The following is a 22941-nucleotide window of genomic DNA, read 5'->3' as shown; positions in this document are numbered from 1 at the left end:
TGTGCTTATTTGATGCGTTCAGGCCCTAGAGAGCATGTGAATAGCAGTACAAGGCTAAACAGTAGCTGGGGAGGCTAAGATCATTAAATAAATTCAAGAATTGCTTGAAAGGCAGAAGATGATTTTTTATCTTTAACCCTCGATGTTTTCCATAATTTAGAATGCCCAATCCGATATGTAAATCCATCACATGGCAGCTGTAGTTGGGGAGAGTGAAGACTAGTGCACTTGTAGCAAACGCATGGAGCCAATCAGCACTTCTCTTCCACCTGCAGCTGAGCTGCGCAGCCTGTGCTGCACAGGACTGCGCCCTTTGGGTAGCCGGCGCAGACGGGCTGCTGCCGCTCGATCGACCGGAAGAGCCGCTAATGTGCAGCCAGCCGGCCAATAACCAACCTCTGTGTGCTACCATGGCCAATTACACTTTTCCCTGGGGGACATGAAGTTGTGTGACAGACAGGTGCTGCTTGTGTGTTATTGTGCTATGCATATTATTACAGTGGGGAAAATGGAAAAGTAAATGTGCAAACTGAAGGAGACAATATGAATATGCTCCTAAATTTGTCTTTATTGATTTATTCTGTTTTGGTTAAACTCTTGTTAATACTTTGTCGGAAGCAATTTAGCATAATTAGCATATGAGCATAGCTTCAAGCAAATGTCTCTTGCAGAAATGCAGCAAAATAAATGAATGTCTTTTCCAGGAAGCGTGTGTAATTTCCCGATTCCTCGTACATCAAAAAATGAAAGTAGGATGGTAATAAAAACATGGCTGCTTTTCATCTGTCTGATTTGGCCACGTTGAGCATAAGGTGAGAGTGAGCCACAGACTGGTCTCAGCCTGAGTTAATGTAAACGCTTGCTACCAAAACCAGGCTTCACATCAGGAACTGAAGCCTTGCAGAATATGTTCTTCCACAGCAACTGCCATTAGTGAAGTGCATTGTAGGATAGTGTCTGACCTCCCAAGCACAGAGTAAGAGGTCCTCGCGTTCAGCCACTCCCTCCACTGCTGCACAAGTCATACCAAAGGAGTGCAGCTACAGTATCTTGGCACAAGAGGCCCCGAGCTGAATCAAAGAGGGTGGGGTCTGCAATCTTGCTGCTTGCACTTCATGAGGTCATATGACATCATCCACCCACCAGCTGAGAGGAGTGGTGAAGCCCTAGAGTTTGGAGTCTTAACCCCTCCTCGCCCCACACTGTACAAAGAAGCCCGGTGGCCCACTCAGTTCTTGTGATACTTCGGAAGGCACCACTGCAAACAGCTGCAGCCTGTGTCTTGTGTTTTGGCCTCTGCTCATTCCTGTTGTTATGTAGTCAGGTCTTCAGGTCATGACGGCTGTTCATGTAATGTGTAAACATCGCTCCCACCGCCATCCCCATGGAGCTGGCCCCTGACCCTGAGTCAACCCACCCCCGACCCCAAAACCTGCATGCTGTAAGTGCTGAGAGTTCATTGTGTCCTGCCAGCATGTCACCCTGGTGCCTCCTGGGAGATGTAGTTCTCCTCAGTATGTGACACCTAGTACAGTAGATATCAACACATAGTCTATGTGTATGTGTTTGTGTCTGTGTCTGCATGTGTGTGTGTGTGTGTGTGTATAACTGTATGTGATGTACGACACAGGGAACTGTTACACAGCTCCAATCCTGTGATGGGGAACCTGCAATGTCTGTAGGTTGGGGCAGGTAAAATAAGGGGCGGGAAGAAAACATGTTGCGATTCCATTGGATGCAAATGGCAGAGTTGGACCATAGAAGACTTCCTCTTTTCCTTCTGTACTGACATCCAGGACCTGACAAACAGGAAATGAGGCTATATTATCCAATAAAAAAAAATAATGCAACTAAGGCTTTATTATAAGATAAGAAAAATGCTACAAACATAATTTAAGGACATCATTTACGGTAGACAACCTTTTGGTTTTCTTTGCATCAAAGCAGAAAAATTCTCTGGTGAACTCACCTGAATACAAGCCAGGGGCTCATTGGTCCAGATGGAATATCCACCAACAACGTAAATCCTGTCGCTGTGAACGGCAACACCTGACTCATTCTGCCCTGAAAGACACAAAAGACACAGTCATGTGACAGTTTTTCAGAGAGAGGGATCATGTGACCCACTCCCCATTGGTTTGGGTTTGCAGTAATGTAGAGGGGAGGTGCATGTGTGAAGGTGAGGTGATGAGACTCACCCGTGAGAAGACTGAAGGCACATCGGGTCCACTGGTCCACATCGATGTTGTAGGAGTCGATGTGACGGACTAGGATTCGGTCATTGTTGTAGTCCAGGTCGTTCCCGCCCAGCACGTAGATCTGGCGCCGTATGGCCGCCATCACATGGTAAACTCTCCTCTGCAGCATCGGACAGCGAGAGAGCCACTGATTCTGTCAAAAAAAGAGTGAGGCAGAGAGACAATATTTTAGCAGTTCCCTGTAATGGTAGCTGAGGCTAAAGAGGCCCGCAGTTCTTTGGATCATCTTTTGGGGACTTTGGGGTTAATGGTACTCACGGTGGTTCGGTAGAGTCCCAGGGCTTTGTAACCCTTTCCAGAGTGCTACATTTCAACAACTTTTTTCGCATAACTTCTGGAATTTCTTTCGATCAGAAGTAGGCAATGAGGGCCATATCTGTTTCTGGCCATAAATACTTAATTAGCCCCAACATCTGACATTTTAGCTATGTTTCTTGATAAGTGCATGGATGACAGCCAAAGACTGCTCTTGTGTCACTATGTGGAACACTGTACTATGATCTAATCCAATAGTGGACCAGTGTTGATGTACAGTATACAGCCAGTTAGCTCATTTAGCCAGGGTAATCAGTGGACAGAATGACCTGCGTACACACCAGCCCTCCAGGACCAGAATTCCCCACCCCTACCTTTGATCGCAGCATCGTGTGGTTGTACAAACTTTGTGGTGACTAGTTCACTCTGACGGTAGGGTTTAATATGAGTGAAGTTCAGATTCAACAGGGTTGGCTGCAATCAGGCCTGGCTATGTTCAATCATCAGTTAAATCAGCTGATCAATTAAATTTGGCTAACTGGTTGATTGAGTATCTAAGGGGGCAATTACTTTTTCACATGGGTGATATCAGATATTTGATAACTTTTTTAATTAAATAATGGAATAATAATTTTAAAATGTCTTCTGTTTCCTCAGGTTTCCCTTTGTCTAATATTACATGTTGTCTAAAGATCATTCAGTGTGACAAATATAGCAGAGAAAATCAGGAAGGGGGCAAATATTTTTTCATGGCACTGTACATAATTAACACTGTTTTTCATTTATAAAAAAATACTGAACCTCATACATAATGTATTTCAGTTTCAGTATAGAGACTGTCTGTTTTGTGTGGTGCAGTACAATGCATGTGTACATTACAGAATCCTGTGTGTGTTTGTGAGTATGTGTGTATGTATTAGAGAATTATTTTGGGGACGGATCTGATGGGTGGCCATCTGTTTGTGCAGAGCTGGGCTGGGAAGGGGGAGGGAGGCATTGTGGGTTGTCCTGCCAGGTGAACAAAGCAGCGCTATGAATACTAATAAGGTGCTTTCTGTTTGTCTCGCTGGAGAGGGAGAGAGTGCGTTCTCTGCAAAGTCTGCAAGAGCAGTCAAATTGTTGCGTAAGAATTTCCCAATATTCCAGATTCCAGGAAGTTTTGGATTATCTTCAGTATTTGCTTGATAAGCCAAACAGTGGCAGTCTGAGACTGATATGATTTGATAAGTAGCAGGGTGTTGTGATGTTCTGTTTTCTGTGGTGTTGTTTTCTGTTTTGTTAGTGTTACGATGGAGAATAATGTGGTGTGCTGGGATGAGCTGAGATTTTGTGGTTCAGTGTGCCTTGTTTTGTGGTGTGCTGTGTTCTGCTAACTAAGTGGACCCTAAAAAAACAGAGCAATGATCTTGGAGACTTAGTCAATTTCTTCCAAACTGTAATTGACATATGTATTTGTAATATCATAAAGCTTTTTCAAAAGTGCTCTTTTTCATGCATCACTGTCACTGTAAAGCTTCCTACAAGCCTAAAAATAGTTTTTTCCATTAATTTTACTACCAGGGTCCAGTTCTGACAGTAATGGTCCAAAGGAGCCACACTGTTCTGTGCAATCCTTTATCTGTGAGTCATATCACAATCAGGTCTTCTGAGCAGAGAAGGAATATGACATGCATGTCATGCAGCATGAGGCCTGAGGCCACAGACTGTTCCAAACGCATGACCAGGTCATTACTGTAAATGCTGAACAGTCATGCAGATCAGCACAGCGTGAGGTCCACTACACATACTCAATTCTACTGTTTTACCAGTATATTGGTTTAATTTGAATATGCACTTCACCTCATCACCTAACATGTACCCTGCTTCTAAAAGCAGATTTAAACTTGCTTGATATTGGGTTTTGTCCCTATTTGTAGCTGTCCTTCCTCTATTTACCAGAGAAGTCAGATTTACGCATATTACCACAGAGGCAAATGTAAGTATTAACAAAATACTAATATATTTACAATTTACAAATTGTTGAAAACAAATAATATCAATAGCACACAAATACTAATTACACAAATAAGTACAGCTACTGATACAGCTGCTAGTTGCAGAGGATAGTGTGAAATGACTCACTTTATCACACATACCCCATCCCTGCTCCCTGACTCACAGTTATTCTAAACAGGGTGCATATTACAAGTATCCAGCTGGAGCATGCAGTAAAATACACAGAGAAAAGCCTAAATAGGCTTTATATACCTGAACAGGGTCATAAACCATTAGCCGGTTCTGGTACTGGGCAGTGTTTGTGACTCCACCTGCAATTAACAAGAATCAGCAACATGACATCACTTCTTCCATCTCCCTTCTCTTACTGCTAACCCACCTCCACCAGAATATCACTCCCATCCCTTACCCACCTTAATATTTTAATGGATAGAGAGAATATTTGACAGGACACTCAGAATGTGAAACGCAGTCCAGGAAGCCAATAGCTGAGACTGAGAGCCAGTACTTAAGACTGATGACATGTACCTCAGACTGAGAGCCTGTACTTAAGCCTGAAGACATGTACCTCAGACTGAGAGCCTGTACTTAAGCCTGAAGACATGTACCTCAGACTGAGAGCCTGTACTTAAGACTGATGACATGTACCTCAGACTGAGAGTCTGTTCTTAAGACTGATGGCATGTACCTCAGACTGAGACCCTGTACTTAAGCCTGATGGCGTGTACCTCAGACTGAAAGCCTGTACTTAAGCCTGAAGACATGTACCTCAGACTGAGAGCCTGTACTTAAGACTGATGACATGTACCTCAGACTGAGAGCCTGTACTTAAGACTGATGGCATGTACCTCAGACTAAGAGCCTGTACTTAAGCCTGATGGCATGTACCTCAGACTGAGAGCCTGTACTTAAGCCTGAAGACATGTACCTCAGACTGAGAGCCTGTACTTAAGCCTGAAGACATGTACCTCAGACTGAGAGCCTGTACTTAAGACTGATGGCATGTACCTCAGACTAAGAGCCTGTACTTAAGACTGATGGCATGTACCTCAGACTAAGAGCCTGTACTTAAGCCTGATGGCATGTACCTCAGACTGAGAGGCTGTTCTTAAGCCTGATGGCGTGTACCTCAGACTGAGAGCCTGTACTTAAGACTGATGCCATGTACCTCAGACTGAGAGCCTGTACTTAAGCCTGATGGCGTGTACCTCAGACTGAGAGCCTGTACTTAAGCCTGATGACATGTACCTCAGACTGAGAGCCTGTACTTATGACTGATGACATGTACCTCAGACTGACAGCCTGTACTTAAGCCTGATAGCGTGTACCTCAGACTGAGAGCTTGTACTTATGACTGATGACATGTACCTCAGACTGACAGCCTGTACTTAAGCCTGATGGCGTGTACCTCAGACTGAGAGCCTGGACTTAAGCCTGATGGCGTGTACCTCAGACTGAGAGCCTGTACTTAAGACTGATGGCGTGTACCTCAGACTGAGAGCCTGTACTTAAGCCTGATGACATGTACCTCAGACTGAGAGCCTGTACTTAAGCCTGATGGCGTGTACCTCAGACTGAGAGCCTGTACTTAAGCCTGATGGCGTGTACCTCAGACTGAGAGCCTGTACTTAAGCCTGATGGCGTGTACCTCAGACTGAGAGCCTGTACTTAAGCCTGATGGCGTGTACCTCTGACTGAGAGCCTGTACTTATGACTGATGACATGTACCTCAGACTGAGAGCCTGTACTTAAGCCTGATGGCGTGTACCTCAGACTGAGAGCCTGTACTTAAGCCTGATGGCGTGTACCTCAGACTAAGAGCCTGTAATTAAGACTGATGGCATGTACCTCAGACTGAGAGCCTGTACTTAAGCCTGATGGCGTGTACCTCAGACTGAGAGTCTGTACTTAAGCCTGACGGCGTGTACCTCAGACTGAGAGCCAGCAGCTGAGATGAGAGATTTTACCTGAGACCCAGAGCAGGCCATCGGCCACGCAGCCAGCATGGCAGGAGAGCGAGCGGTCGAAGGACTGGACAAAGGTCCACTTGTTCCTCTTGGGGCAGTAGCGCTCCACGGTGGGCAGCACCTGCCTGAGTTCGTTGCGGCCGCCCACGGCGTAGAGGAACTGGCCCAGCACCCCCAGCACAAAGTGCTCCCGGCAGGCCTTCATGGGGGCGATCTCCGTCCACTTGTTGCCGCGCGGGTCGTAGCGGCAGGCGGTGCGCACGGCGCAGGTCCGGCCCGTGGCGTGCTCCACCTCCCCGCCCGCCACGAACAGGAAGTGGCCCATGACGGCCACGCAGTGGTGGCTCCGCCCGGCGGGCATGGGCGCCAGCTCGCTCCAGTTGGACACGCCGGTGATGTGGACGTGCTCCTGCTCCACGGGGTTGAAGAAGCGCAGCTCCCGAACCCGGCACACCTCCCGCTTCCGCCCGCCCGCAATGTAGAGCGTCAGCGACTGGAAGCGGGGCTTGGTGCGCGGCGTCTGCCGCACCGGCTGGGCGAAGACGGCGCGGTGGTACTCCAGGGCTTCGTCGATCAGCGCCGTGGCCGCCTCGCTGCTTTTCACCAGCGGGTGGCACTGTGCCAGCAGGTGCAAGGCCGCTGCGTCCATTAAGCCGTAGCGCACGTACTGCAGCAGGTCATCCATGCGCTGGTACCGGCAATCGTGCTCTAACCACTGCACAACCAGCTAGGGATGAAGAGAAAAGAGGGAGACAGGAAATGAGGAATGGTGGGAGGGACCAAAAGGCGTCAGAATCTGATGCTGACATTCACTTCTTCTCTACGTGAGAGTCCAGTTGACAGTTATGACATTGCTGTAACACACAGAGTTTGAGAGTAAGCATTGCTGATTATTGGTATGACATGAACGAACCCCTGACCCCGGTCAGCCTACTGCTAGATTTATTTTTAACTCCAGATGAAAATGCCTGCTTGGACGAGCCCTGCACAAAGGCTAATGAACCGAGCTCAAGAGGAGCAGAGACACAGACTGCCAGAAATAACCGATCCCGTTATCAAGAAAACAAAGGGACCTTTAGTCCGACACAGACAAAGACCTTATTACAGCACTAATTACTTGTCACAAAGTGTCTCTCCCTCACAATATACATGCGCCTCCCTCTCAATAACTCACGTGTGTTGGTGTCCACCGAAAGTCAGCACATTTTTCAAGGGGAATAAGTTTCTTAGGAATGGCATAGTGAAATATAAACCATGTCACTGTACACGAGTGTGTATCATGGTGACACCGCAGAAACCTTCCCTCAAAAGATACGCCCTTACAGTCCAGCCTATTCACCCTTCTGGCTCTCCCTTTTATTAGTCAATAACTTTCAGTTCCTTCTCTAGAAGGACACACACACATACACAGTGTATTCTTCCTTTTTTATGTTTCAAATTAGTTCTTACATTTTTGAGAGTGCAAGAAAGATAGTATTTATTTTCTAAAGCGCAAATCATTCTTATAGCGCATGTGGCCATTAGTTTTGCCAATTCCTCTCTTCAATAAAGGACCATCACAGTAAATTGGAGCTAACTCCATAAGCACAAGTGACTCAAATTGATGGATTATTAGGGGTGAATTATTGAGAGGAAATGAACTACACACACTGTAAACACGCATACCACATACATACACACACTCCAAATATACACATACACGGTCTCCACAAACATGAAAGACACACAGACAAAGGCACAATCCACGTACGCACAGACTTTATCGACGAGCACCAGGGATGGGATTAATTCCATTTCAATTCAGTCAATTCGGCAGATTAAATGAAATTCAATCAAGGAATTGAAAAGGCACATCATGTTCTTTGAGGATTTTTCAGTTAATGAACTGAATTTCATTTCAACTGAATTGACTTAACTGAAATGGAATAACCCCGCAGCCCAAACAAGCACACATACTCCCTTGCCCACGAACACAGTGTGCACATCATTTTCCCTCTGTACCTGTTACCTAAGAGACACTCACTCCTGCATCACTGCTCGCTTTCAGTCGCCTCAACCCACGGCACCCTCAGCACCTGCATTTATTCTCTGCCCCCCCACCTCTGCCCCCCCCCCCCCCCCTCAGACCACGGAAGAGTTAAAATCAGAGCGCTGCCACATTCGCCTCCAGTGAAGGTCATGCTGTGTGGGAGATCTTGCTCAGGGCAGAGAATAAATTAACTCCCCCCCCACCCCCCCCCCCCCCTTCGCACACGCGCCACCACCTACTAAAGCGCATGGCAGAGAGGAGAATATGTGATTTCCTGAGCGAGGAACTCCCAACTCCTTCCTGACAAAGATTGACAGCTGAACTATATCCGCGCAATATCTGCGGGCGCACGTTCTCATCGCGGACGGCGGCTCCGGGCCCGCGCTCATCACGCGCCTCCGTCTGACGCCCAAATTAACCTTCCCCGCAAACTGAAGGAGGCCCAAACTCTCCTAATCAGCCCTGATTAGGGCGGCAGCGCCTGGTTAAAGGGTCACGGTAATTGTGCCATCAAAGGCCTGATTGTTTTCCATCAGACGGAGGGCCTGAGTGACAGCCAGGGGACCGCGGCGCTGGTGGAGCTGCCGTGTGCCTAATCACACAGACTGACAGGGAGGCATGATTGGTGCAAATGAACAGTCACACACACCCCCCACCCCCACCCCTCCACCAATGTCTCCCCCACCTCCTCCCTCCCTCTCTCTCTCTTTCTTTCGCTCTCTCTCTCTCTCTCTCCCTCTTTCTCTCTCTCTCTTTCTCCCTCCCTCTCTCTCTCTCTCACACACACACACACACAGAGGTAGGCCGAGCGAGAAGCGGGCCCTGGGGTTTGATATGATATGAGTTATGACAGCGGCGAGCAGAGACTAAGGACACACACACAGGTATGGTGACTGCAGTATGTGGGGGGAAGAGTGAGGTTGATAAAATGTGTCCGTTCAAATGGAAAGAGTGAGACAGAAAGAAGAGAGGGAAACAGAGAAACAAAAAGGAAAAATAAAATCTGAATTCAAAGGAGTAGGCAAGTAATGTCTGAAAATCCTCTCAGTGACTTCCCCAAAATACCTAAACATTCTGAGGATCTGACAGAAAACCATTCAATTCTCAATTTTGAATCGGGTTCACTAACGTGTGGTCAAATTATACCACGATTCAGCCATAATCCTTACTCGGGTTACAGAATCACCTCAAGGCAGAGGATCCTGTGCATTTGCACATTTGTAAAGCCTTTTGTTGTTGCATTTTCAGTGAAAATGTCGTAAAGGTCCCCTCGTCTTCGCTGTAGAACAGAGGCAGAGGGGGATTCATTACAATATTGAAATGAGGTCTCGCACTTTAACCTGAATTCCATTGGCCACTCTGTGTTCCAGCTCAAATACTGCAGTGCGAACCACACTGAATATTAAACAAATATTCAGCACACGCGCACATATGCATGCAGGCACGCACACACCGTGCAAACACATAGCATGCGCACACACAGCACACACTCCCACAGCATGCATGCAGACATACACACTCAGAAGCACAAACGGCTTCACACAAATGCACACACACACATGCACACACACACTGCACGCACACACACCCACATGCACACCACTTATCCATCTTTTATATGTCTGGTTGCCATTTTGGAAGCCTGTGTGCCTGTGTGTTTTGTGTGTATGTCTGCTTGTATGCATGGATGTGTGTGCGTGTGTGTGTGTGTGTGCGCACGCACGCGCATGCACGTGGGTGCTGGTATGCATTGTGTGTGAAAGAGTGTGTATGTGAGAGTTGCACATTTTTGTGTGTGAAAGACAGAGAAAGACTATGTGTTTATGTGAGTGTGTTTGTGGGGGGGTGGGGGGGTGAGTGTTTGTACCTGCCAGATCTGTTCCTCATTGAGTGAGGTTAGGCGGTCACTCTTCAGCACCTCCTTCAATAGGTGGTATGGGAGCAGCAGCACCTCCTCCTGACGACTGTGCTGAAGTTCAGACAGGTGCTCCACCAAGAACTCCACAACAGCGCCCTCTAGCACTGGCAGGTGGAACAAGTCCGCCAGCCGATAAAGGTCCAGGTAATTAAAACTATTCAGCTCCTGAAAACACATACATACACACACAGTCACTCACATACTGCAACAAAAGTATTCCAGTTGTATTTCTACAAATTATTGATATAGAGTAACCTCTATATTAATAAAGATAATGAATAAAATAAAGAACACAGGTAATGAGCTAAATTTCACGGCTATTTTTAACAACTAAGAATTTTATTTCCCAAAACGATAAGGGTCAAAATGATTGACACCCCTGTTTTCATCATGGGTACTGGGTGTTATGGTGCTGAGATGAGACTAAAATTGAGCTAGCTGGCCATGCACACTAGTTGCAGGTTTGGCGTCAGAAGAAGGAAGCTTACGTTGAAAAGGACTTCATACCTACAGTGAAATATGCGGGTGAATCTTTAATGCTATAGGGCTATTTTGCATCTACTGGTCCATTGTCCTTGTTAAGGCCAATGTAGTCAAGAACTCCAGCAAATACCAAAAGATTTTGGGAAAAAACATGGTATCCCCAAGTCAGTAGGCTAAAACTAATTTGGACACATATGCCTTTAGAAAATAAAAATCTAACTTAACAAAAAAAAACTTTTTCCTCTGAGCAATTTTATTACAGTGGAAAAATTCCCATATTTTCCCAGCTCATTTCACCGAAATAATAGCTCTTTACCAGTGTTATTTATGCAACCTTTTTTCTCATCTTCATCAAGTGTACTGTATATACAGCGAGCTCCATAATGTTTGGGACAAAGACATTTTTATTTTTTATTTGGGTCTGTACTCCACAACTTTATATCTGAAATCAAACATTGTCGTTAAAGGGAACATTCTCAGCTTGTATTTAAGGGTTTACTATACACTTTGGTTTCACCATGTAGAAATTACTGTACTTTTTATACATAGCTCCCCATTTCAGGGCACCATAATGTTTGGGACAAATGGCTTCCCAGGTGTTTCTAATGAGTCAGGCATGTGCAATTGCTTCCTTAGTGCATGTATAAGAGAGCTTTCAGCATCTATTCTTGATTGTAGGCTTTTGATTGCCTTTGGAGTCAGGAGATGATTGGAGAGGAATTAAATGCTCAGCCGTTATACTGATATTATTGGTGTATTGTCTGCTACAAGAGGCAAATCTAAAAAGCTGGGAGGACGAAAAAAGATTGAAAATAAGTGAAAGAGTGCCCTCTGCTGACTACGCGTCATCAAATCTCAGAAGCTGCTGCTCACAAACGCAGTGAAAAGCACACAGGCTCATACAAATAGGCACTGAGTTATAATAAAACAGCAAAGGGTGTGACTGCAGTGTGCATTCTGTGGCTATTTGTCAGTAACAGTATTACATTTTTGTATGCTGATCACAGCATATCTAATGTCCATGTCTATCTGTCCAGAGCACAGAAACTCTTAAATACCCTCCCAAACTACCACTCTCACTGCAACTCTTAAATACCCACACAAACTCCAAATCTCACTGCAACTCTTAAATGCCCTCCCAAACTACCACTCTCACTGCAAATCTTAAATACCCACACAAACTCCAAATCTCACTGCAACTCTTAAATACCCTCCCCAACCGCCAATCCCACAGCGGTCTCATTGGAACTCGTAAAACCCTTCTAAGATGTCTGATCTTTCTCAGCACCAACATAGTGATCAGATCAGACACGAAAACACTGCTGGCAATGAAACTCAATTTCGTGAAGAACCGAGTGCTCTGCAGTCTCAGTGCTCCCCTGCCTTAAAGCGATTATTTATCTTCTAAAGCATTCCTGCAGGCGAGCACTCTCCATTAGATTTAATCAGACTTAAACAACTTCCACAGCACTGAGGAACTCAGGACTGTGAGTCATATAAAGTATCACAGCAGGGAACTCACTGACACCTGTTCAGTTGTGGACACTTCCAATAATTTAATTGCAATTAAAGGCAAACAAGGCTATTTTGAAGAAGTGTCTAAGATTATATTTAAAGTAATAATCTAGAAGATTTTCATTAAAATAAATGTCTGTTAAGTCACTATCTATCGCTGAATTAGGTAACACAATGGTGATTGAGCCTATTATTATATTAATTTATATTATTATTATTATTTAATTTATGATTAAAGAACTGGGTGTCTGTGGCGACATTCCCGGGAAAAAATCACAAGCGGCGCATAGATAGTGACGCGTTTTCCATCACTCATCAGTGGTTGGTCCGCCAGAGAGGGTAGGCAGAGCTAACGCAACAGGCTTGCGCTTCAGCTCACTTGTGTGTGAGCGGCGTACTGTTTTTTCCGGTGTCTACTAGCGTTAAAGGTGGGGGGGTTATGGAACCCTAATAAGTTTTTGTGTAACATGAGAGGTCATATTATTTGTTGATGTAGATTTCGTATTACATTTGATGACAATGTAACGTTACTAAATTACATAGCTATTTGCACAGCTAACGCTAGCTACCGGACCATGTCAATAAAGGCAACATTAGTTTAGACACCGTTGCGCACAGTATCCATCTCTCATATCAGGTAACGTTGCGTTAGCTAGCTGGCTCATGTGATTAACACAATCTAATGTCAGCTAACAATTAGAAAAAACGCTAGTTAACGCTACTGACCGGTACCGACCTCGCAAACCGTCTCTCGAATGCAATGCTACCTTGTTGCAGCGTTGCAATGTAGCTAACTAAAGGCCAGTTCAGATCAATGATTCGCAACGAGACTGGATGCAACTTGAAAAATTCCAAGACGTCTGATTGTAAACGTTCTAAAACTGCACTTGGCGATTTGACAAGGTAGGTCTTTTGAGACCCTAGGCAACGGCTTCAGAGGCTCTGCAACTAACCAGTTCACACCGCTACAATTTTCTCTGCAACATTCTAAAACCGTTTAGTCTCGTTGCGAATCATTGATCTTAACTGGCCGTAACGTTACCGTCATTTACATTGACATCAAGTTCATCAATATATAAGCCGGGGTATAGGTGTAGCAGAGCCGGGGCTGATTTATGTGTAAAGATGTCAAGCCGGAGAAAACTAAATAAAAGAATACAGCAGTATGGATTAGCGTTGTTATTATTTTATTACGCTTCCTCATATGTTCCTTCAGCCTTGATGCCCTTTTTTGATGAAATCTCCTTTGTTTTTGTTTTATTCTTCTTATTCTGATTGCTAATTTAACACCCAGCTCAGCTTTATTCTCGAACAGTTTAGCTAGCAAAACCAGAAACAAGGCAGTTGTTTCAAAAATATCACACAACAATCATTCACGATGATGATGCACGAGATACATAATTGCACGAGCCACAGCGAATCCCGCGAATTCTTCTCTGCACTGTAAAGATGTTCATACCGAGCAAAAGGTGGATAAAGAACGTTTGTGGAAATTGATCATCACTAATTCTACCCCAGGTCTGCTACAGCATTTTAACCTGGCTCGGCAGTGTAAAGACAGCTTAAGTTAGCCTAATGTTAGACAATGAATGAGTATGTACATAACGTTACTTGTGTAACAACCATTTTTTATTCAGTAAATAGTAAGTGTAATAGTTGGCGTGTCCCAGGTGCCAACTGACTGACGTCACACAGGCGACACTGGTTGGATCCGGTTGGATCTATGGGAAGTGAGGTCCAAAAACACACCTGCAATTACCGCTTCTCGCCATTGGTACTGCCAAAGAGAACGAAACTGAAAACTTCGAGATTGTAACTTTAAGTAAAACTCATATTTTTGAGTTATTGTAAAAAAAAAAAAAAAGTTTATACTTTGGTTTGTTATTCAACAAATGTGCATATAGACGTATTAACTCAATTCTTCTCTAGCTAAGGTTTAAAAAATAATAATAAATTTTGCCTGTACTGTATGTTAAATAAGAACAACAAGAATAGGTATGGTGCAGCACTACAGTAAATAGTGAAAAATACAGTGAAAAATACTGCTAAAATTAAGCACATACTAATTGAGCCTTGTGATCATCCTTCACTAGATCATACTGAGTGTAGACCCAAATAAACATACTATAAACATACTATAACCTTAAGCAATGGTGTTTAGATTATATGAAACAATGATTTATATGAGCAACATAAAACATGACAACACCACCTCACACAGTAATTAACAATAAAACTGAATAAGGCAAAACTAAAGGATTCATATTATGACTGAATGATCACATGATGGAGAGAATCAGGGTAATTTCAGCTGGCTGAGAAATGCTGTGTAGCTGTGCTGTGTAATGCTGTGTAGTGGTGCTGTGCAATGCTGTGTAGCTGTGCTGTGTAATGCTGTGTAGTGGTGAGTTTGAGTTTTATTAGGACCTATTTTAGCCAATGGCTACTCTTCCAAGAGTCCTGAACATTAAAACATATCAATACAAAAGTATAATAGATAAACAAGTCATATACACATTAAAAATATGCACATTCTACATACATACATACATACATACTACACTTACATCAGTATAAACAAACAACATAATAAGCATTTAGAATATAAAAGTTCAAACGGACAAACACTGCTTTGCTGTGCAATGCTGTATAGCTGTGCTGTGTAATGCTGTGTAGCGGTGCTGTGTAATACTGTGTAGTGGTGCTGTGTAATGCTGTGTAGCACTGTGTAGCTGTGCTGTGTAATGCTGTGTAGTGGTGCTGTGTAATGCTGTGTAGCTGTGCTGTGTAATGCTGTGTAGCGGGGCTGTGTAATGCTGTGTAGCGGTGCTGTGTAATGCTGTGTAGCGGTGCTGTGTAATACTGTGTAGTGGTGCTGTGTAATGCTGTGTAGCTGTGCTGTGTAGTGCTGTGTAATGCTGTGTAGCTGTGCTGTGTAATGCTGTGTAGCGGTGCTGTGTAATGCTGTGTAGTGGTGCTGTGTAATGCTGTGTAGCTGTGCTGTGTAATTCTGTGTAGCGGTGCTGTGTAATGCTGTGTAGTGGTGCTGTGTAATGCTGTGTAGCTGTGCTGTGTAATGCTGTGTAGTGGTGCTGTGTAATGCTGTGTAGCTGTGCTGTGTAATGCTGTGTAGCACCTTAGGGGTAAGTTTGGAACGTGTGCGTTTCCTACCTGTATCCCCCATGCGAGTGTGCGCAGGAGTGTCTCTCACCTGGATGAGGTAGTGTGAGCAGAGACTGAGCAGCTCCAGCAGCTGCAGGTGACTTCCTGCAGACAGGACGTCCTGGATCACTCCAGGCTCTAGCACGATCTACAGAGGGAAAGACAGAGGAGGTTCTGCACTTAGTACCTATCTATATCTCTGTTACACATCTCGATAAATCTAGATTTTAAAACAGTCATTTTTTAATTAACATAAAAAAAGCATTGAAAATAAAAACACACCAATGAAGTGGTTTGGTGAGTAATACTTCATAGAGAATGTACTGTGCTTGCTTTGTGTCTAACAGGGCTAAGATAGCCTCTCATGTTCATAAAGGGTTAATCTGAAATTAACATAGATGATCTTGTATAAATGACTTAACGATTGAACAATCTGTCAATGGAAACCGTTCATCTCTATGTTATATCTCTATCTCTTAGTAGAGATCCAAACTTAATTCATATTGATGATATGCTCCACCCAGCCTCTATTAATCAAGCTTGCCAGTCAAGGAAATTTTTGCATGAAGTTTTGGTTAGAGCCCTGTTTTCTGAATTTTATGTACAGTACATTCTGTGGACGGTATGCATCTAATATGGATGTTAGCTATATGAATCTGTGATTGTTATTGTGGTTCTAGGCAAGCATAATAAATGTACATTAGCGCTTTATCGATGTTGCACTTACACTTGCTGTTCTAAAAATGTTATTTGCCAAGCCTGGTGCTAGAACTCACATGACTCTGGTGGATGCATTTATGTTCTCTTTCATTTTAAGTCACTTTGAAAAAGAATGTAATGTAAAATGTCTGTACAATTATACAAATTTTTAAAATGTATTTGGTGGAGAGAGAGAGAGTGTGTGTGTGTGTGTGTGAGAGAGAGAGAGCAAGAGAGAGAGAGAGAGCGAGAGAGAGAGAGAGCAAGCTTTTTGGGTTGCTGCTCGTATCAGTCTGGCCTCAGTACAGTTGTGAGAAAATTAGCATGCTGTATATGTGGGCCAGACATTTATGGACTGACAGCTCCACTCTGACCTACATACAAAGAAACAACATCACAGCCTCTCTTTTATTGTGCATACAGCTTTGGGAATAGTGGTCAGGGCAGCAGTGTGGAGCAGCAGTATGGAGCAGTGGTCAGATCAGCAGTGAGGAGCAGTGGTGTGGCGCAGTGGTCAGAACAGCGGTGTGGAGCAGTGGTCAGAGCAGCAGTGTGGAGCAGTGATCAGATCAGCAGTGTAGAGCAGTGGTCAGGGAAGTGGTATGAAGCAGTGGTCAGATCAGCAGCCAAGCAGTGAATTTTGTTTGGAACTCCATGCAGTAGCAGTTTGACACTGTAAACTGGTATAAGTGTTGGTATAACTACCATACTTATGTACTGGACATATGCATAGCTTTAAGTGCTAAACATCTGTACCAAGTGTAAGTTTAACACAAACATTCACTTTATCTGGATAGCATATTGCTATTGTTATAAGTACTGCATCAGTAAATGATGAATGTATGCATTTTTATACAATGGAATTAGTAAGATGATAATACCGTTTTTTTCCCTTCATGTTTGACGTGCAATTTTTACTGAATACTGGTCAAAATAGCTAAAATAGCTATATCAGTTCTGGTCAGCAGGGGGGTCCTTCTACTTTAGGGGCCCCAAGCATGTGCTTAGAATGCTGGTTTGTTAAGTCCCCCTCTGAGAGTGAGGACAGCTGAGCTCACCTGTCCAGTGTAGGCAAAGTCCAGTGCTTGTTTCAGACCCTCACTGGTCACTCCCTGAAGGGTCACCTCTTCTGCCTCACTCTCCACCATACACAGACTGAACATGGCCTGAAAGCACACACAATTCACACGTCAGATACACACATCTGGAGCTTACACACCTGCCCGTCATTCACTGTAAGGATAGGAGGAGGAGGCCTTAATGTCACCTTGAACAGACATGAGGTCTGAACTCTTACACGCACTTACCTCGCTAGCATATATGCCAACACACACTGGCACCCACAGGTACACAGGTGCCCTTACAGCCAAACAGAGGCCAGACACTTCACTCCTTTCTTCACACTGGGTAAAGTCCCTGATCAAAGCCATTGATTTGTGTCACACAGCTGGGCTATAGGAAAAGTATTGATTCCAGCTGGAGGACTGCAGGAGGTAGGAGAACGATGGATGCTAACTGTTTAGCAAACGACAAGCAAGTGCCCATTCTCACTCCTTCCCTGAGTCATTTCCAAATTTCACAAAGTATCCCAGATGATTTTATAACCATAAAAACACCACTGAGACAGTTTGCTTTTAAAACAGGCTAATTGCTGAAACATCTGTGAAAAACACATAGCTGGGACATTGTTTAGGCTTTATTGTCCACGCTAGGTGGAAATTTGTTTTTCAGCTTCACATTACAATATACGTACATTTAAAAACATAAACAGTCACGACTCTCATTTGAATCTCATTCAACATTCACACCTTCAGATAACAAGATAAAATTACATAAGACTGTCTCATAGGTCCAGGATTCTGTGCTATGAGGAGTCTTTACTGCACGTCCCTATAATAAATATAAAATACAGTATTAAAAGAAATTCAGTTGAAGTTGTGTTATTATATGATACCTCTAATTACCTGAATTCAATATGCTAACTGAATTTGGTACAAAATATTTTTTGAAAACATTCTTGGTTGCCTTTGCTTGTCTGCTAGATCTGATGTATGAGGACAAAAAGGACAGTCCACTTTCAGTTTTTTGCCCAATTTCTGTTTTTGTGTACGTGTTGGACTGACTGACTTACTGCATGTGCGATGGAGGATAATTTCAGGCATTTAGGGAAGTGTCTGAGGACCAGCAGGTTTTAGTCAGGCCTTCTATCTTGAGACAGAGAGCACACTGGGCCTGCTTCAGCAGCGTGTCTCTACGCGTGTCGGCTCATTAGCGCGGGCCACACTGACACGGCTTTAATTAAAGGCCTTCTGGTCGAAGGCTGTGCACCCCGGGGCTGAAGATCCTCTTTACACGAGGTCAACATGCCCACTGAGGATGAAAGGACTCTTGATAAGGGTCACATGTTCCCTGGATTGACCTTCAACCCCCGAGATGGCCTGAAAGAGATATTCAGTGGCAGGTGGCTTGCTTTCAAGTTATTCCACCCCGCTAGATTCATAATAGACTGCCATGTAGGGTGGGGGCATTGTACCTAATGTTGACAACACGGGCCAGCAGCATGTAATGCACAGTGTGCATGAACAGTGATGCAATTAGATTTGATTTATGTCCACTGGCTTCTCCAAAAATAGACCGCATACAGTCTACAGTCTGGTATGTTGTATTACATGATGTCTAAAATGATATTTTCTAGTAGCTGTGCTTGACCATCTGTGAGCCACACCGCATTTGCCCAAGTACATCTAACTGCAGGATGAGGCAGGGGTGGGGCTGGAGGTCGATGGGTGGGGTTTGACATCAAACCCCACCCATCGACGCATGCAATTGGTTGAAAACAATTCTGCCTTTTGATGCTCAGGACTGGACAAGGGGGTAGGATGTCAGAGGGCTGGGCTTGACATCAATCCGCACCCTCCTGCAGCCTGCAGACAGATCCCTCTGCATTTGGCACAGACTGACTGGTGGTTTGATATTGGTGTTACTGCAGCCCAATACAGACATTTCTACCATTGGTCAGAAGGAAAATAACACAACATGACAAATTAAATGCCAGTAAGAAATTCCAGTTCTAATTTCCAGGAATGGAAAATTTAAAATGGCCTCCAATTCAAAATACAAAGTCAAGTGACAACTAACCTTCCCTCATTTTTGTGTTACGAAGCAGGTAATCTTTTCCCAGCTCGGAGTAGCTATGTAACTGTAAGATCTGTAAGATCTAAGTACTCGGCTTTGACAGTCTCTGCCCAGTATACAGAAGGGCATCTCTCATTCGAATAACATGCACTGGGGATTAAGAAAAATCTCTACATGGCCTGCAACGTTTCTGCACTTTGAAATGAAGGAGGCAGAGATGGCACAGCTGAGCAGAACTGTGACATATGAGAAATAGAACTCTAGAGGGAGGGGTGTGGGAAAGAAAGCCTATTGTTGTGAAATAGAAGGACATGAGTCCTCATACAACTCTGAACAGCCTTGGGATGAACTTCCCCTGTTTTATTCCTTTATTTAATTTGAAATTTAACACCAAATTAAATTTCATAAAATTGTTTATCAGGGACACATCAACATACCCCGGTCTCTACAGGAAGTAACAATACTAATAATAATTATGTTGTGCATTTATATTACATCTTCCCTGATCTCCAAGAACTTTGCAACAAGGGAGAAAAGGTCACCGCCACCACCAACAATTATAGTACTACACCAACACAAACACTTCTGTGTTAACAGACTTGCACGAACTGACTACTGTTCCTGTCGACTCCTGCACTACTGACCAATCATATCTCCTGAATGCTGCACGTATCTGTCAACTGCTGTACGTACCTGCTAACTGCTATACGTATATATTATATGCAGTACATATCTACTGGCTGCCAAACATACTGTATCTGCTAAGAGCTATATATATCTGCCGACTGCTGTACGTATCTCTGCAACAATGCGAGTGCTGCAGATGCCATGTACACAGTGCCCGGATCCAGACTCACCCGGAAGTAATCGCTGCATGCTGCCAGGACTGCCTTGTGGGCGTGGAACTTCTGTTCCCCAGCAACCAGGGTGACATCACAGAGGAGTCCGTCTTTCCTCTGCTGGTTGAGGGCCGAGAGAACAGAACTCTGGTGGGATTTGGACTGGCACAGCCGCTGCCCTGTCAACATATCCTGAGCACTAAAAAAAAAGAGACAGAGGTTGTGTCTATGCGTCAGTCAGTCAGTCAGTCAGTCAATACTGAGCTCCAGACCTTGAGTCGAGGAAGTGGACGGATTAAGGACCGAGCCTTACATCTGTCAGGGCATGTAGGATTAATCCTCCTGAGAACAGCGAGGAGCACCGCACCCCTCCCCCCCGTGCCCCTGCATTTACCCCAAATACCCTGTCTGGTCATGTGGCCGTATACTCAGACACACAAGAAGGATTATCACAGGATGCACTGAGAGTCCAGACACAGAGCAGATGAGAAGTGACACCTGAGAGAAAGTGCTTAGTAAGTACTGGGAGAGAGGTGATAGCAGAGACAGGGCTTACACCACATCGCGAGCGGCGCTTGTACCTGAGAGACAGTTCAGAGGGCATGCTCCTGTGAGGGGACAACACAGGCTGGGCGGTCCTTGCGATGCGGTGACCTCAGGACGCGCAGCCGCCTGCAGGGGCACACGTCAGAGGCAGAGCAGTCTCGGGCACTGCACCTGAAATACTGAGCAAACTAAGACACAGCTCACCCAGAAGCACAGAGCTAACTCAGGCCCTACGCATCCCCACACAGAGCAGTGCAGGGGAGGCTGGACAGCAGATTTCATTTGAATTTAATGTCTTCCTGTCTCTGCGTTGTCTAGGGAGCTATTGATCAAGACAGCACAGTGACCTTCACACACCTAACCACGGGCAGAGAGAGGGAGAGAGAATCAGAGTGAGAGAGGCGATGTATGTGTGCATGTGTGTAAGTGTGTGTGAGGGACAGAAAGTGAGAGAGAGGCAAGCACTGCAGAAGTACAACTGTAAGCTAAAGTCACTCCGCAATATTCAGTCACTGAAAAAACTGCTCTGTGCTCATGAATAATGTTGGTCTTTCTGTACGTCATAGTGATTTTATGCATAAGGAAATGTGGGCTTTTAAAAAGACAGTATACAGTACACACCTAAAAATCATTGTTGGTTACAACTTAATGCATAATATTCTGAGAGTAGCTAAAATTTTCACCGCTAGTTTCATTTTTTCAAGACCCCCGCAAGCCGATCGTCTATAAAGCTGCTCTATAGTATTCACACACCTCTACTTATAAACGCATGTTTGCATAATCACACAAATCGTCCACCACCATTTAGCTAAAGCAAGTTACATTGCACTACCAATACTACTGCCCGTTTGGACTCAGTTCACAAATAAGTTGTGCTTCATTTGGCGATCAGAAGTAACATTATTACTCACATCGTTATTACATGTGTACTACATTTACAGCAGAATGCATTAAGTTTCTTCCAGACATGTTTTCACACGAGAATCCAATGAGCTGAACCTTCTCACTATCACTTTTCACTATCATCCTCACTGCTGTCAAGGGTTTCCTAGCAACAAGGCAGCTCAGCCACTCGGTTTAAGTGACAAATCCCAGCTTCACCCGGATTTCTGCCGTTTCCATACTTGTCAACATCATGTGCTTTATCCCTCTCTGTTTCCAGATTTCACATTCAACCAGGTCAATAACAAACAGCCTGTCACCAGGCTGTAGCGTGTATAGGCTACCCACTTAGAATCAAGCCAGCAACATTACGTGATACATGGTGTACGCACCTCATTCGGTTGCAACTCAACTGCCTTTTTCAACCCCTCGTCCCGTTTTACAGAAAAAGTATCCTGTTACTTGACATCCGGCAGTGATGGCAGCCACAGTAGAAAAGGGAAGCCTAGAAGGTCGCGGGAAGCCTCAGCACTTCGTAACAGCGGCGTTAACGGAACCGTGTACGGTTACATAGTAATAATAGCTAAAATTGTCACAGCCAAACTCCGCCTTTCTTCACCGGTCACATGCAGTCCTCGGGATGGAGCTTACCGCCATCTAGTGACATTCTTACTGCCAGGTCCTGAGCGTTTTACAGTGAGCGTCCCTCGGTGAAAATGTGCTCCACTCACCGGTTTACCAGAACAATATTGGCTCCTGTACATCATAATGATATACTGTAAAACGTTTAAAATAATATGCCAATAAAGTTCGAAAGTTAAAATTCTAACGAATGTATTTATTGCGTCCTAAGAGGTAGGCACTTATTGCCTAGAAGTTGAAACCGCCCATATGACGAGTATTAGGACATCTATTAATATGATTAATATCAATGTGTTATTAGGGCTTTGTTGCCCTATTAGTAAATATTAGGATCTTAGAAAAGTAATTTAGCCCAGTCTTGCCAATTTGCCTGTCAACCGATTGAAACGAATATCATATTGCAATACTGTGCTTTTTGGCAGCTATTTTACATAGCCTAACTATGATGATGATGATGACGATGGTTCTTCTTCTTATTATTATTATTATTATTATTATTATTATTATTATTATTATTATTATTATATACATCGCAGAGGCAATAAGGCTATCATCCTCTGGGTGGCGATGTGCGATCAGAAAACATTGACCACGGCTGAGACTGAAATGAGCACCT

At 44.3% G+C, this 22941-nt stretch overlaps 1 protein-coding gene across 3 annotated transcripts; it reads right to left on the bottom strand.

Annotated features, from left to right (window-relative positions):
• Window positions 1-548: 548 nt before the first annotated feature.
• On the bottom strand, window positions 549-22309 carry klhl32 (kelch-like family member 32). Of its 3 annotated transcripts, none has more exons than XM_035403457.1 (11): window positions 22076-22309; window positions 20837-20972; window positions 20274-20454; window positions 17340-17447; window positions 15632-15730; window positions 10372-10587; window positions 6476-7202; window positions 4761-4819; window positions 2199-2391; window positions 1970-2064; window positions 549-1799 (listed from the first exon to the last, which is right to left on the bottom strand). In XM_035403457.1, exons 2-11 carry the CDS (start codon window positions 20857-20859, stop codon window positions 1638-1640), a joined length of 1863 nt encoding a protein of 620 aa, XP_035259348.1. In that variant the 5' UTR covers window positions 20860-20972; window positions 22076-22309; the 3' UTR covers window positions 549-1637. The 3 variants fall into 3 exon arrangements, with proteins under 3 accessions (XP_035259348.1, XP_035259358.1, XP_035259338.1); XM_035403467.1 differs by having other exon boundaries at window positions 20837-20966; XM_035403447.1 differs by having other exon boundaries at window positions 20837-20927.
• Window positions 22310-22941: the final 632 nt, after the last annotated feature.

Source organism: Anguilla anguilla, chromosome 1 (genome assembly GCF_013347855.1).
Source record: "Anguilla anguilla isolate fAngAng1 chromosome 1, fAngAng1.pri, whole genome shotgun sequence".
Lineage (NCBI taxonomy): Eukaryota > Metazoa > Chordata > Actinopteri > Anguilliformes > Anguillidae > Anguilla > Anguilla anguilla.
This window is presented reverse-complemented; position numbering and strand designations above follow the sequence as displayed.

Coding starts and splice junctions, on each gene's coding strand:
- klhl32 (XM_035403457.1), bottom strand. CDS start 20,859: ATGCCCTCTGAACTGTCTCTCAG. Junction 7,203..10,371: donor ATGAGGAACAGATCTGGCAG/GTACAAACACTC, acceptor CTTCATCCCTAG/CTGGTTGTGCAGTGGTTAGA. Junction 2,065..2,198: donor TGCCTTCAGTCTTCTCACGG/GTGAGTCTCATC, acceptor TGTGTCTTTCAG/GGCAGAATGAGTCAGGTGTT.